The sequence below is a fragment of the Vanessa atalanta genome, chromosome Z, assembly GCF_905147765.1.
Source record: "Vanessa atalanta chromosome Z, ilVanAtal1.2, whole genome shotgun sequence".
Taxonomy (NCBI): domain Eukaryota; kingdom Metazoa; phylum Arthropoda; class Insecta; order Lepidoptera; family Nymphalidae; genus Vanessa; species Vanessa atalanta.
In genome coordinates, this window is record NC_061902.1 from 8949303 (window position 1) to 8965067 (window position 15765).

General features: G+C 29.1%; 1 protein-coding gene across 3 annotated transcripts in view; it reads right to left on the reverse strand.

Annotated features, from left to right (window-relative positions):
- The window catches only part of LOC125075944, a 48241-nt gene that overhangs the window by 6286 nt on the left and 26190 nt on the right, over nucleotides 1-15765 (reverse strand). For 2 of the 3 annotated variants that reach the window (XM_047687820.1, XM_047687818.1), the window contains exon 2: nucleotides 3219-3310. In XM_047687820.1, the coding sequence (XP_047543776.1) occupies nucleotides 3219-3310 (92 nt within the window). Of the gene's footprint in view, nucleotides 1-3218; nucleotides 3311-4114; nucleotides 4259-15765 lie in introns of those variants that run through there. The other variant, XM_047687819.1, reaches the window with a different exon arrangement.

The following is a 15765-nucleotide window of genomic DNA, read 5'->3' on the forward strand; positions in this document are numbered from 1 at the left end:
TATATAGATTGGGATGGGTTCAAATAAATAACTTCGAAGTTATGAGATATTTTTATATACAAACGTATTATACACTTTTGGCAAGTATACAAAATTATACAGTTGTGGTGCAATTAATAAACACTCGTTGCCATTGACTGGTACTATTGATTTCACCACAACAATATAATTTGCTTATCTATTAACGTGTTTTTAATATTATTATCGACACGGATTTATGCGTAGCTGAGTACATTAGAAGAAAACAATACCTACTAAACAATAAAATTAAATTGAAAGAATTAAAGTGTTTGATGGAAATAATAAAAAAATATTCGATTATTTTATTTATCTTTCTTGTGTTCAAATCACAAGTGACGTGATTAGTAGCAGAAAATTGTTACACACTGAGCTTCGGATAGTATGTAAAATGTCAATCACTATGTTTAGGCCTCAACCTTCTAGGGCAAAGTCAGTCAGTCTGACACCTTTAAGTCGATGTATGACATATATATATACATTGTACAAATATTTGTTTTATAAATATAATTAGTATTATCATAAGGAACATGCATATTCCAGCAAGATAAGAACAGTAAATACACGTCTAATTCAGTAAGGAATTTCTATCTGAATAACAAACCACTGTATAATATTGATCGTCAACTAATTGAGATTAATTTTATCTTTAGATTTCATTAAAAATTATGTAGGTGCGAAAAAAGCAAGAAATTTAAATGAATTCATAACGCTACTGTGTTTTAATAAAATTCATGACCCGTAGATACAAGACATTTATGGCAAGTAGGGACAAACCCACGCAATGATCATGGACTACGAGTATTTTAAGCAGATTAAAGTATTTTAATAATTATTATAAAAGCCGTTCTTATTTATTTTGTGCATCAAGTATGACATACAACAAAGGTAACAGAACAGATTTAGAAATGTATATTGAATTTTAAGACGTCGTGAAGGATTAATATCAGAAAGCTAACATTAAAATATCACGAAGGTGAGATACCAACGTGTCATTTCTATAATTTTTCTATTCCATATTTGGTTAGAGCTTATCGATATTAAAATTTAGCTGGTTTAAATAAAACAGATTATAAGAGACATATCATTAACACAGCTAATCTAGTTTCTATTTATTATGAAAGTAATTCATTATTTTTTAAATCTTTCTGTCTTCTGTATTATTATGAATACATTATTTTCCCTTTATTTTGGAATCGGTAAACTGTATAAAATTTTCCTTTCGACCAAATTTTCAGACGATTTTATGCTCTGTCACATTTTCACTGACTTGTCAAGACAATGTCAAGAAAATTAAAAAAAAAACGTATATATCGAACAAAATAAATTATTTTGTGACTTTGACCTTGAATATCACCTTAACTTGCGTGTAAGAGATTATTCGAGATTATTGAAGTTACTTATAGAAAGACTTAAAAAGGCTTATAGCTTATTAACTTTTATTCCGACATTAATCCATCTTTCACCTTTGGTTTTATTATATCTGATGATAGCAGCATTTGATGTGATTAAATATCTGATTGCAACCCTTTACTTTCACAAGGGGATAATAAAAATCTATATACAATTTTTATACGGAAAACAAACATAAAATGTAAAATTATTGATTTTTTCCGGCTAGAAGAGAAAAGTGTTAGTTGTGTTAGATATATCAACTTACGCTCTGTATATTTATTAAAACGGCGTTAAAATCCGTTGCGTAGTTTAAAGGATTTCAGCGTAGAGAATAGCTACCGATCCCTGATTGAGGAGTTTAGAATAATGAGGGTAGTCTAGATAAAAGAAGGACTAATTAATTTTAGTTTAAGCCTTCCTCTGTATTATTTTTTTGTGATTATATGTAGAGATTTAATTGGTGTTTATTCATGATACTGTATTTCTTCCCCATTAAAAAACAATCCAATTAATTGTATTTGTTTTCTAGCCATGAACTTCTTGGGCGTAACCAGAAGAGCCGGTCAAATTTTCATCACAATCAGACGAATACTGTATTAATGTCGGCTAACGTAGTTCTAACATTAATTTTTATTTATAAAGGTAGACGAAATATGGTATATAAATCTTTAGCAATAGTTTATATGTGTTAAATATTTTTTTGTTCGAGTCAAATCATAATAATAATATGTTACCGCAACAACATACTGATTAAATTATCTTTCTGTATTTTGATGCAAATACGAGCGTGAAATACGACGTTTTTGAAATCATTGTTTAAAAAACATGACGTCTTGTTCATGCAGTGGGGTTATTATCGTTCATTATTTTTATCAAAAGAAGGAAATAGTGAATCATCTGTCACTCTGTATTTCTCGAGATTAACGAGTTTCTGTTCGATTATGAGTTTACTTATCGATATTAATTAGTTGATAATGTCGTTTTGAGCCCAATAATAGTGTTGTAGATTAACGATATAGCCTATTCCAATCACAGTGAGAGTAAAAACAAAGAAACAATTTTGACATTGAAATGATACGATGCAATTGGTCGAGATCTTGAATAATGTTATCTATAGTATTTATTATGGTTTCGTGAAAAATTGACGTTGATATCAGCGAAGTGGATATAAGAAGATAATAAGAATAGCATTGTACATAATTAAAGATATATCAATCAAGAACTGTTTGCATAGTGTACAATATAGCAGAGCTATTGGGAAATCGCATGGGATATGTAAATCTATGTTAAGTGTATCTATACTTCTTTTTTGATTGGAATAGACTATTGGGAATATTACGAGTTAGTTATCGAGTATATGTACATTCGAGTAGCGTTTTATAATCGGCCCAAAACAAACGATGGTCACATTATTTAATGGATTTATAACATTAATAATCGCTATGCACTGTTTTAATTTTAGTTTATCGCTGTTGTTGTACATTCAATATATTTGTGTATAAATATAGAAGATAAAGGTGATACACTTAATGTAGAAAAGTAAGCATTATCAGAACACTCGCATTTGTAGATCAATTGTGAGAAGGCTAATTGAATATAATTTATGGAAAACATTGCTGTTTGAATATTTTAAAAGCATGTAACACTCGCATTGACAATCGAAACAAACTTATAAATATTATTGATTTGAATTGATTGACAGTTAAGGTGATTGGAAATAGTTTTATGTTGCATCTATATATTAGGCATGTACATATATTTACTATCGCTAGTATTATAAATTTATATAATTTAATGAAACTTACGACGTCAAAGCCAACATCATAGTGAGAACCTTGAAGGTAGATCACGGGGACGACTCGACGCCTGCCAAGTTGTTTCTCACATAACACTGTCCCTGTAAGTTGAAATATAAATTGTTTATATCATTAGCTTCCCACGTGCATCGTAAGGTCTGACACCGTTTGTGAGGTCGCATATTTAATATTTTTTGATATATGTATAATTCATGAGATGTATGAGAGATGTTAGGTACCCATTGACTATCCCATACCTAACGAAAGGAACGAAACAAATTATTCTGTATTATCATCATTTCAACTTTTGCTGAATAGAATAATGTCTTTCTATAACTGTTGCACATTTAAATTTTATAACTATATATCGATGATTAACGCCCTCGTAATTCTTAAAAGTTTATATTTTTTTGTAGCGATGAACTTTAAAAGATATTTATTAATAGCGCGTCTTCAACTCATCCTTATTAGAGAGCTTATCTTAATCTCCAAACAATAACATCATCCTGTTCAAAACACGTACACTATTGAGAATATATTATATTTTTTAATATTAAGACGAATATAACAACATTAACATTTTTCTTATTAAAATTAAAAATGCCCAGAGTTTGAAAAACCGGCCAAGTACGTAGACAATTATATATATTAATATTTTCATAAATAAATTTGTTTATTATCTAATTTGTAATTTTAAGCGATTACATAATGTATGTATTTTAAAAAAGTCTTATTAATTGTTTTATTCACGTGTGTGAAAGATTTATAATTTTTTAATAACAAATTATTGCTAATCTATTTATAGTGCATATAAAAAAAAACAGTTATTAATAATTTAATAGTTATTTGACACTAGATTGCGATCGTGGAAGTCTTTAAGGACATTAAGGAAACCTCAGACTTACCATTCAGCTCCTTCATTTCGCGATCGAGGTTAAACGATAAAATTTCGAAATTTTTAAATTAACCTGCACTACGGGCCGTCTCTTGACAGTGGCGCGATTGACACTGCGTACTGTTGATAGTTCTCGGTGTTTAATATAGTCGTTATAGTATCTCAAACCACGATCGAGGATAAACTGAAATGTCTTGTTTGAAATCTCTCAGCCGAATGAACGCAGTTTAGAAAATGTTATGGAACTTTTCCTTGAAATCGCCATCCTTTTAGAAATCCTTGTTGATTTTATTATCTTGTGGTTAATCTACATCTGACATTTACCGACTATTGTTGTGGTTATTTAACGATATAGTTTAAGCTTTTGAATTATAACAAATAGACACTATTTTAAATCGAAAATGTACCTTTGTATTAAAATCGCTTCTTATTAGTAGGTTAAGGAAAGTAGTATTTCGTTGCTATTTAACAAAATTAAAATTGTATGTTATCTTGAAGTGTATGATACAATTATAATTTGTCATTATTTTCAATATAATAGAATTTTAGTAAATACACGAAATTTATAAAATTTATAAAATAAATTTACAGGCTGCTAATGTAATGAATAAACAAAAATAGATAGAAAATAATATATTTTAGTGTTTTATTGTTGCCATTGTTTATTAAAACAGTAAAAAACTAAATTTAAATGTTTATGATAAAAATTAAAATTATTTATTGATGGTTTTTAGGAGATCATTTATTTAAGTCAATGCTAACAGCGTACATACACAAAAATACGTTGACCTTAACTATTTTATAAATGTTAATGATCCTAAAAATAATAAATGTTTACGAAAGCACATATAACAATATTATTAAAATATCTGTCTATGTGTCTATTGCTTGTAAGAGAGATCGTTTCACGTGTAAATAAATTGTAACACATGTAACTCGATAGTGTAATCTTGACTTTATTCAATATCATTGCTACCGAGATGGGCCAATACAGAGCCCTACCACTAAGTTTGACGAATTAATCTAAAAATGTATATAATAATAGACCTCCACTATGCTTGGTCGATTACCATGCAAAGGAATGCATGGTTTTATAAGGCAACGTTTTTTTTTACTATTAGTTGAAAAGGCTATAGTAGTAATTTAATTGCAAAAGTACAGTTCATCAATATGATATAAATAAATACAACATACACTCAGGACAGCATCTGCCGGATTTTCCTATTGATATATAAATGATAAAATACAATTACAATTTTTTCAACTGACATCATTCAAGCGAACTATTCTTTAACATCCGTTAAATATAAAAAAAAAGATCGATTTAATGTTTTGTGAAATACATCTCCACTTGGTTAATTATTATTTGCAATTGCTTATATTCAATGATATTGAATACTCAATATTACAGTATCAGTTTAAAGTTTCTTTTTTATACGTAGAGACGATATCTTTCTTAAAATAGATATTTATTTTTTATATACTTTATTGCACAACAAGATTAGATTGTACAAATGGTGGGCTTAGCGCTACTGCATTCTGTAGCAGCCAACCTCAAAACGTACAAGAGAGGTTGTTAGTAGGCGTTCAACTTAAAAGTATATATAATATAATATACTTAATACCTTTATAATAATAATAATAAAATTTTAAGAATAATTGTAATAATACTAATTCATATCTATTACCTTATTAATACAGGTACAAATGCATTAATAAAAAATAAAACGAAAACAAGTACCTGTAAATTATTTACATATTTTTCAAATTAGGGTATATTACTGTTTCGTCTGAAGCTTAAAAGAAATCCCGAGTGGGGGCTTTTCTATTAGCATCAGGTAAGTTGTTCGCAAAAGAATCGGCCATAAGCCCAGTACGATGAGAAAGGAAGGAGAGCAACAGGTGTTCTCTGGATCGAAGAGATTTGTGAAGCGAGTCCTTTGTGCCTGTAGTTACACTAACTCATTCACCCTACAAACCGGAATACAACTATATAAGTATTTCTGCTTAGCGGTAGAATATATAATAAATGGTTGGTACGTACCCAGAAGGGATTGCACAAAACCCTACCACAGAAAAATTAGGCGATAAAGATTTTTTTTTTAATATTGTTTGTAAACACTATGAAAAAAAGTTATGAATATGAGTTAACTTTTAATAATTATATATGAGATAATAATATGAATCACATCTCGAAAATTCATGTTTATTTTGAGTAGAACTTATTCACATTTTTTCTTCTTTTTCCCAAATGAATATCAAGCTAAATCTATGTTATCTGTTGATCAATCTGTCAGAATAATTAAATAAATAAGTCGATATTTATTTACAAGAAAAAGTTAAGTATGAAATTATCTATGAAAGTAACATTAAAAACTTAGTTTATTAACTTTAATTTTAATTTTTATTGAGTTGAAAAAAAAGCAACGGAATCGTACCACGATTTATTTTTAATTTTGATATAATGATGTGTTTTATTTAAATAAAAAAAAATTATCTCACTTATAAATCAATGTGATTATTTTATTCATTTAAAATTAAATTAAACAATAAAAGTTTTAAAAAGAATTACCGAGGTAACGAAATAATTAAATTTTCTCATTTCAATTCTTAAAAAAATAACAAAGTTACTGGTTTAAGTGTGCGAAAAATTTACGAAAAAGTTAAATAAGTTTCATATATTTTCGATACTCTCAAAATATACCATTATTTAGTTTGAAGTAGAGTTAGAAAATCTTTTCGATATACCATATTGTATGTGTTTTAAGTAATATTTTTTCAACTATGATCTTAGAGATCATCCTAAAAAGATATATGAAGATTCATAGACTATAATGTAAGATAAAAAAAAAACGTAATATGAGAAGGAAAAAAGCAAATTAACGAGGTTTTATTTGAACTGGCTAACTTCGAGCGATATAGAAAATATTTAATATTTGCACATTATATTCAAAAATATATAGTAAGCAGCGAACCAGTAAGCTCAATGAGGTTGTAAGCTTTATAGCTAACTCAGGCTGAGTTTATTGAAAATTCTATTGAAAAATACCAATTATAGATGTTACTGTTTTTAAATTAAAATATTCTCTATGGTTTTCTATTTAGGACTGAAATATGATCGATACAATCTTATAATGCTAAAATAAACTGCTGATAAATATTTGAAATGTAATATTCAGTTATTTTCTTTGTATTGAATAGTTTGTATAATTTGGCATATCCTCTTTTTTTTTTAAATGCCGCCAATGTGTGTCACTGCAAATCTGTATATTGTTTGTAATAAAGTTACTCATAAACCTATTTATTATAACAAACATTTATGTATTTTAAAAATGGTTAATGTTTCATTGGGCTCATCACTAAATTATTTCCGTCACAAAATTTGGAAACATAAAACTCCTTGAAAAGTTATAAATCCTTGGAAAAACTAAAGATCCCTTTCTCTCTCGAACTGTGTGTCCCGTAAGGTGGGTCTCTGAATTCAGTCCCGAGAGCATGGCGTGTTGCAACCAATATTTTTTTTGTTTATTATATAAACTCATTGACTCGATAGAAACTTGGATATTGCTCGATTTACTGCAGATATGTAATTGCAATTGGTGTTACATCGAGATTCTAAGATATATATATGAAAAAGGAAGATCTAAATTCGCTGAGACTGGCAAATGCTATATTTGTAAAACTGTTGACAAACATGGGTTACATCTTTAAGAAAGTGGAAGTCGATACATGGTCAATTTAAACGGGGATTACACCACGAACCTTCGATTCTCCTTAATTCTTTCATCACAATACAAACTTTGGTAAGACCAAGATCACGTGCAATATATGGATATGTCATGTCGTGACAAACGTAAGTCGAAGGAAAATACTGGATTTTTTTGTGAATATGTTTACTTAAGACAAACGATTGAACTGGAGTGGAGATTTAGATATTATTTATATTATATATGTTTAAGATTAAGTAACGGGGAAAAGAAGGTCGACGAAAAAAATTGCGCGTGCAGAACCGTACACGTGATACTTTTACAAAAATGACTTTACGTGTACATGATACCTCAGATCGTCTGAAGCGTTTACAACGCGCACATGCGTTACACTATCTAATTATATTGCGTTATATTATTATTTATATGTCACTTTGTTTGATCCGCTTCTGTGGTATCGGATTATATTATATCTCTTTCTTCTTTCTTCTTCTCTCTCAGGAAAGGAAAAATGTCTAAACTTTACTCGTCCTAAAAATCAACAATCAACGTGTCTGTTTGTCATGTGGTGCCGGTGCCGGAACCAACGAGTTCAAGTAGGTCCCTCTGCTATGGGGCAAGCAATATCTCTGTTATTATATTTTTTTGATCAATTTTATATTTTCTTTCTTTCAATTCTTTTAATTCTTTCTTTCAATTCTATATTTTAAATTTATATTTTCAATGATCTTTGTTATTATATTTTTTTAAATTATAAAACAATCTCATAAAGTCGTGGAAAAAATGCATTGTAATTTTAAATGTAAGCATTTAAAAGCTAAGATCATTCTATTAAAACTTATGTTTAATTTTCTGTTCCTAACTTTTATATAGATTATGATTAATACTATTTCTCAATCAATGATTCATTAGACAATACAAAAATTAGTATCTGGTTTGTTATAGCAGATTCAGTTTTCAATATTGACTTTGGTCAGAATTTTTGTGATTTTCTGTAATCGAAAATGACTTAATTAACCCTTCAATCAATATACGTTTAAATGATTTCCTTTTATTATCCTCATTCAGATAAATATAATGGTTATCTGGGGCATTTAATACGAGACTGAAATTGTCTTCCACGCTATGGAATTAGAATGAAGTATTTAGAGGATGTCGCCCAATTAAGCGCAACCAAAAAATCGATCGCCACGACTGCGGTCGGAATCAGACAGTGACAATAAAACTTCGACTTCTGCAGTTAAATTTAGCCAAATGCTATAATCTGTGGACAATTTTTGACCTTACGTTTAACAATAAAATTAAGACTAAAGCCGTCTTTTGTACCATTTATATTTGTCAATTATGACATATTACAAATAAACGAATAAATAAATAAACATACATAAAAAAATTCTCGCTAAGGAAACTTTTCATAAATTAATTGCACCCGTGCGGTGGAAGCGTACCATTTAAAAGGTTACAGATGCGATGCAATGAAATTACTATTTGGAGTATACGTTACATCAGCTATATTTATAAAAAAAAAATATATATATTACGTAACAATGTGTCTAATATTTGATTTTAATACGTTCCAAACCATTATATCTTATTAAAATCATAAATACCGCTTTATATAGGTCGAGAAAAAATTTACATATTGAGCATTTATATGTAGACTTAATATGTTTATAATATCTGACTAAATGGCCTTTTACTTATCCTAAGTCTTGCAAATAAATTGAATTAAGCTAACCCCGCTAAGCTATACATAACTACATTCTATTGGCTTCGATAAACCTCTTTGTAAATAGAACATAGATATTTTTAGAAGAATTGTTACTTTATACATTGTAACGAAACAAAATTATTTTTGAATAAACGCAATGTTAAATTTAATATTTTGGTATTTTATTACGTATTATTGTTATGTGCGCCTTTCATTTCCGCACAAAACAGGTCCTATATCATATTCTGTTGTCTAATATTACCAGTACATTATTATTAAGACACTGGAAATTCGGATTTTATAAGTAATTCAATCAATTTTAAAATTGACCTTGTAATGTTGCCAGTTGATTCGGCAAATATTAATGCCTTGTTAGAACATCGCGGACATGATAACTATATGTAAATACATATATAGTGATGTTTCTTTCTGAACAGAAACGACAATTTACTACAGTATAATTTGATGATAGTAAATTTATTCAGATATAATACGCTTCCATTTTTAAAAAAGCTTTTTTTTAAGGCTGCAATGATATTTGTGAAGGATAGTTATAATTTATTTTTGTTTTTAGCGAGGTCACAGTTATTTTTAACTAAATAAATTAAAAAGCGAGACACTTATGTTTTAAAAAAAAAATGTTTTAGTATTTTTTTTATTTTATATTGTGTATGAAGTAATTAAATTCACATTGTACGTTGTATTAGATTAATTACGAAAAAATAGTTTAAAGTATTTCATTCATTCGCACTATTTAATTAAAAAAACATATTTTTTACAAGTAAACCTAACACAATCTAGAACTTTTTGGTTAATTTTATGAATAATGTTAAACATGTCTGCCTAAATGAGTTTATTTTATTATAAGATAAGCAGTGCAACCCATTCACGACTATTTTAAATGATTGAATATATGTACATACATAACATGAAATCTTATTAAAGAATATTGTAACTTAGTTTTTTTGTCTGTATTTAAATGGTTAATTAATATTTACCTTATATTAGATACATTTCCTTGATCTTGTAAAATGATTAAAAAGTGCTTGTCACGCGGTTATCTAGACACGCGGTAGCGTGTCAGCCAAGTTCTAGCAACAGAACTGGCGAGCAGCACCGTTTGTAATATTACACGAACCATTTGGAGCCACTTTCGACCTCCTCATAACTCAAAAACTATTTAACATAAATGTGTCAAGTTTGGCTCATATATTGAGACTTGCGAGATACATATGTGTTCCAAATTTCATAAGCGTATTTCAAATGGTTATTTAGATATTCACGTCTAAAAATCGTCATTTTTATCACTGACTGACCTATAGATCAAAACTATAACCTACTTCCAGGTGACCTAGAAAGTTCAAATTTGGCATACAAGTAGATAATTAGGCCAATATAAAGGAAAAAATCTGAAACTGGTAATTTTTTATCATTTTATTATAATTTTCATTTTATTGAGTCTATTAGGAACACTACTTAGTTCCTGTAATAACTGTAATAAAAAAAATGAAAGTCAGACCTTAGGCAACAATATATTATCCCAAGTTATAAGAAGAAATGATATTTTATGTAGTTATAAATAAATTTCAGAAAGGACTTTTTAACTTGGCACAAATTTAGATCTCACTTCTTTTGTCGTTGAAGACAACAACCAAAGTATATATCATAATAATTAGCTTGGCTCTCATTTTTACATTTATGTTTTTGATGGGATTGATTATAAACAGACTCTGTATTTGAACAATATTTAGAATGAGATCGTTGGAATCTTCTGATTCTTTTTTATGGACGACAGAAAGTATAAAACCGACGAAATAAGAATTAATTAAATTAATGGCCTAAAATTAATGTTGATTCATTTAATGCATACTAGTTAGTTCTTCTTTTATTGTGGATGGTAATTTCGTTTTTTGGTGATACCACTATCTGGGTAACTATAATTTTATCACCCTGGTAGTAGCCAAAGCAAATATTTTTGTTTTTAGAACAAGAACTATTTAAAATACATAAATTATAAACCCATGTCCTATGAATTTTAAAATAAATACTCTTTTTTAAACCAAAATTTGTTTTAGTTCTTAGAACTATTTAAAATAAACAAATTATATTATTTCCGACTTAACGCAATGATACTTTAGATTTTTAAAGTAATTTGTTTATTTTTAAATCATTAAAAAAAAAAACTAAGTGTTACCAAGTTTTAAACAGTGCTTTTAAGGCTATGGAAAACAAAAATACTATTAGAAGGACCATCGAAATATCATATAAAGCATAGAATTATTATTGGACCAGTACAAACTATTTTTTGTGACACTTCCAGTAGAATCAAATAGTAGGACTACTGGCGATTAGTGTTAAAATTGGTATCAAAATTGCACCGTTATAAAATGTTAATTATTTTTATGGATCACTTAAAACTGCTATTCTGATTGACATGAAATTTCACAGTGTTAAGTTAAAGTACCGTAAAAGCTTAAACTATTATTCAAATTTTGCTTTTACTTAATAGTAATACTTATAATATTATTCTTTTTACAATTAACTAAATATAAGTAGGCAAAGATAAAATACTTCAGTACCTTTTTCTCTTCTGTTAGTTTTTTTATTGGTAGTTGGAAAAATGCTTTTATGATACTGGACCTGATTTTATAATGAATTTCGACCATAGGGCGAACATTTCTCAGTACTAGTAATATCGTAACAAAATGCACTGTACGGTAGGCTATTATAACTTTTTTGAATTATAGGGGCAACCGAATCGAATGTCCTTCAAATGATAGGTGGTCACACCTACGGACACCTGCAACGTAAAGGGAAATGCTGATGCGTTGCCGGCCTAGAATGGACATATACACCCGATGTTTGAAAACACCCATATTATAGCTCACTGGGAAAACCTCAGGACGAAGATCTTTTACCACCTGTACGTGAGTGGAAATAATTATTTTGAGACACGTCAATTGGCAGGATGCCAATCGACGTGCTGTGGACGATATTCACAAGACCGCGAAGGGTACGATGGCGGCAATGGAACCAAGTCAAATAATTCCATGGAGCATTCCCAATTATAGTGTAAGGCTTAAATTATATAAGAACCTGGGCTTTGTAGAGAAAAAGCCGGAAGGTCAGTGTGTAGCGCCCAATTTTGCACCCAATTGCCACCATTTTGGTTTTGCTCTCCAAATGACTCCGAATTGGACTATATACTATTTTTGGTGTTAAGGGTAATGTTCTGGAATTTCAGCGCTATAGTAATGGGGTTTCTTAGTGGTAAACGCGTAAAAATGTGTAACTCATTTGGAAATCTGCTCCAAGGAAGTATGTCGGTTCCAGACAAAAAAAAATTTTAGCTCTCTTTCACTTCGGTGCGAGGAATATTTGCCCGGCTATCATAGATGGCATTGCCTATTACTCATACTGTCATCCGCGAAGCAACGAATGTTGCTTGTTTGCAACATATCTCAATTTTATGCTAAGCATTGGCAAAAAATCAAAAACTTATATTTATATTTTAGGTATAATGCGAAAGCCCAGAACTTAAATAACTATATTGATTTCGTTAAAGGTTTCTGTATATTTTTGCAACGGTTCCAATGTTTTTACAATTCTTTATTTTCCTCATTATTACTTAAACTCTGTAAAGAGTACCAATATATTAAAAAGCTTAGTCAAATATTGAAATTTAATCATAATCCTTCTTAATGATAATATATTTCCTAAGCAAAAATATATTTTCATTATAGTGATTCTCAAATAAATTTTCGTCGACTTCCTGTAGGCCCCTCTGCAACAATTTAATGGTACTTATATTTCTTAAAGAGCCAATGTCTCTATGGACGAAGATCGCTTATTTAATAAATCATAAGATCATAAGTAGATTAGAATTTATAAGCTCTAACGTTACATAGAGCGTTAGATAATTTAAGAAATTCCGAAGCGAAATGTTTATGTTAAAAATAATTATATTCATTTTATAGATCGATTACAATTGGAGGCTATTCGGTAAACCAAACAATCCATATATAGACAAGTTGTTTGATAATAATGTTGAAGTTTTGAAACAAAAACATTTATAGTTATCCTTCAATCGTTATCCGAATCAAATTAAGACGGCACCATTAGTTTTATTGGCCATGCAACTCTCACGTACCATTAGTAATTTGTATTAATATCATATATTACGGTGTTATGACGAGGTCGACAACTAATAAAATATATTGATATTTAATAATGATAGAATTTACATTTTATATAAGGACGTGTAAGTAGTACATGAAGGGCTTCTGAGGTAGTGGGCGTTACTATTCGACGTCCAAATAATGATGATTGATTTAATATAATGATGAGAAAACATGTGACAGTTTTTTTATTTACTGATGAGCCGTGAAGACTCCTTGTTTAGAAGACGTGAATCTTGACTGAACTCTGAGTTCATATCTGTGTGACCACTGAATTGTCATGTACTTAATTTGTACTCATAAATAATTCATCATATTCGGCGGTGAAGGATAACACCTTAAGGAAACCTGCATGTGGCGGATGAGATTCTATCATTTGTCCAACCCGACCATAGCGTGGTAGGGTAAGCTCCAAAACATTGTCCCCAAAAGAAAGGTGAGGAGGCATTATTCCGGAAGTAGGACATTTACATGCTGTTGTTGTTGTTATATTGTTTTACTGATAGCATATTAAATGTAGAATATCAGCTATAGTATAATAGTAGCTCATACTATCAAAGTACATAGTATACAAAGAGATAAGTTTAGATGTATTTTTAAATGATTTATCATCATTGTAGCATTTATTTGGGTTAAAATACATGGAAATTATTTGATTTCAGACTATTAAATAATTGTATGAAGATTTTTTTCACCTGTATGTTGGATTTTTCTTGCTGATATTAATGGAGAAAATTCGACATAAAGATAGACAGACCCGGCCCCGTGAGTTGACATAGTTAGTTAATTAGTCTATTTTACTTTGCCGGAAATCACACGACATAAAATTTTATTCCAGAGTCTAATTACATATAACAAAAACTAAATGATTATTATAAAATAATTACAATCTACTAGAAATGAAAATATGTATAGATCGGTTCTCTTACGGAGGCGCGCCCCTTCGCGTTAATGAAATAAAAAATTAAATTAACATATGTGCTGGCTCTTTTTTACACTAGTCGAATCTGCGGCTTTACTCGAGCAATATGAATAAAACTTTACCTATAGCACATTATCGTTGCTCCCCATTTTACCCAACGCCTCAAAGGGTGAATTAAAACAAGTAGCCTATGTCCTTCCTTGTGTCTCAAACTATCTCCGTACTAGACCTCCGTATAGACAGACAGAGTTACTTTTGCATTTATAACATTATTATAGATATAGATTAGTCATCTCACGCACACTAAGACATCTCGTAAGCACGAACGTAACTCATACTAATGACTTCTTGAGCGAATAGATCAACATATATTGTTCTTATAAATTAAATTTATTAGATTTTAAGTAAGACAATATTTTTTTGTATTTATATTTTTTATGACATATATGATAATAATCAAAAAGGGTGTTTAATTAAATTGATACTTGAATGTCAACATTTTAATTCGTATTTTTTTTAATTTCTTACTCGCTATCTGTGTATCGGCTTTGTATTGAATAATTTAATGTAGATAAAACATATAATGAAAATATTTTGTTTTTTTTTTTACATGTCAGGAACCTTCTCGGTCGTATGCAAACATTTTTATTTATATAGATAAGCAATTTCCTGCCTTTTTTTTAAATATCGTATACGAATCCTGTGTTATCTATTTTATGGTGGCGTATAGATATATTCGCTCACGAAAATACGTCTGTACTCGTTCAATTAATATTTTTCGAATAAAATAATCTTAACAAATATAATCGATTTTTTATTACAATTTTAAATCATTTTACAATATAACATTTAGTAAGCGTCACTCATTCGTGTGACGTAAAGATTTAAGGTAAGCAAAAAAAGTTTTTTTGTCATGTTAATCGAACGTACGATATAAGAACGGCTTGAATACAAATTTTATATTTATTTTTTTGTTACTTAACTAATTACCGTAAAATCTTACAAGATTATCCAAGCAATACTGATAGAAAATGTCCAATAGTGTTAACAATTGTTAACTGTTTAACATAAGTTCAACACAATGTGCACTGAAATTTGCGGGCCAAAAGCGGTATTAAAAACTTTGTTCATAACTCGCTTCGT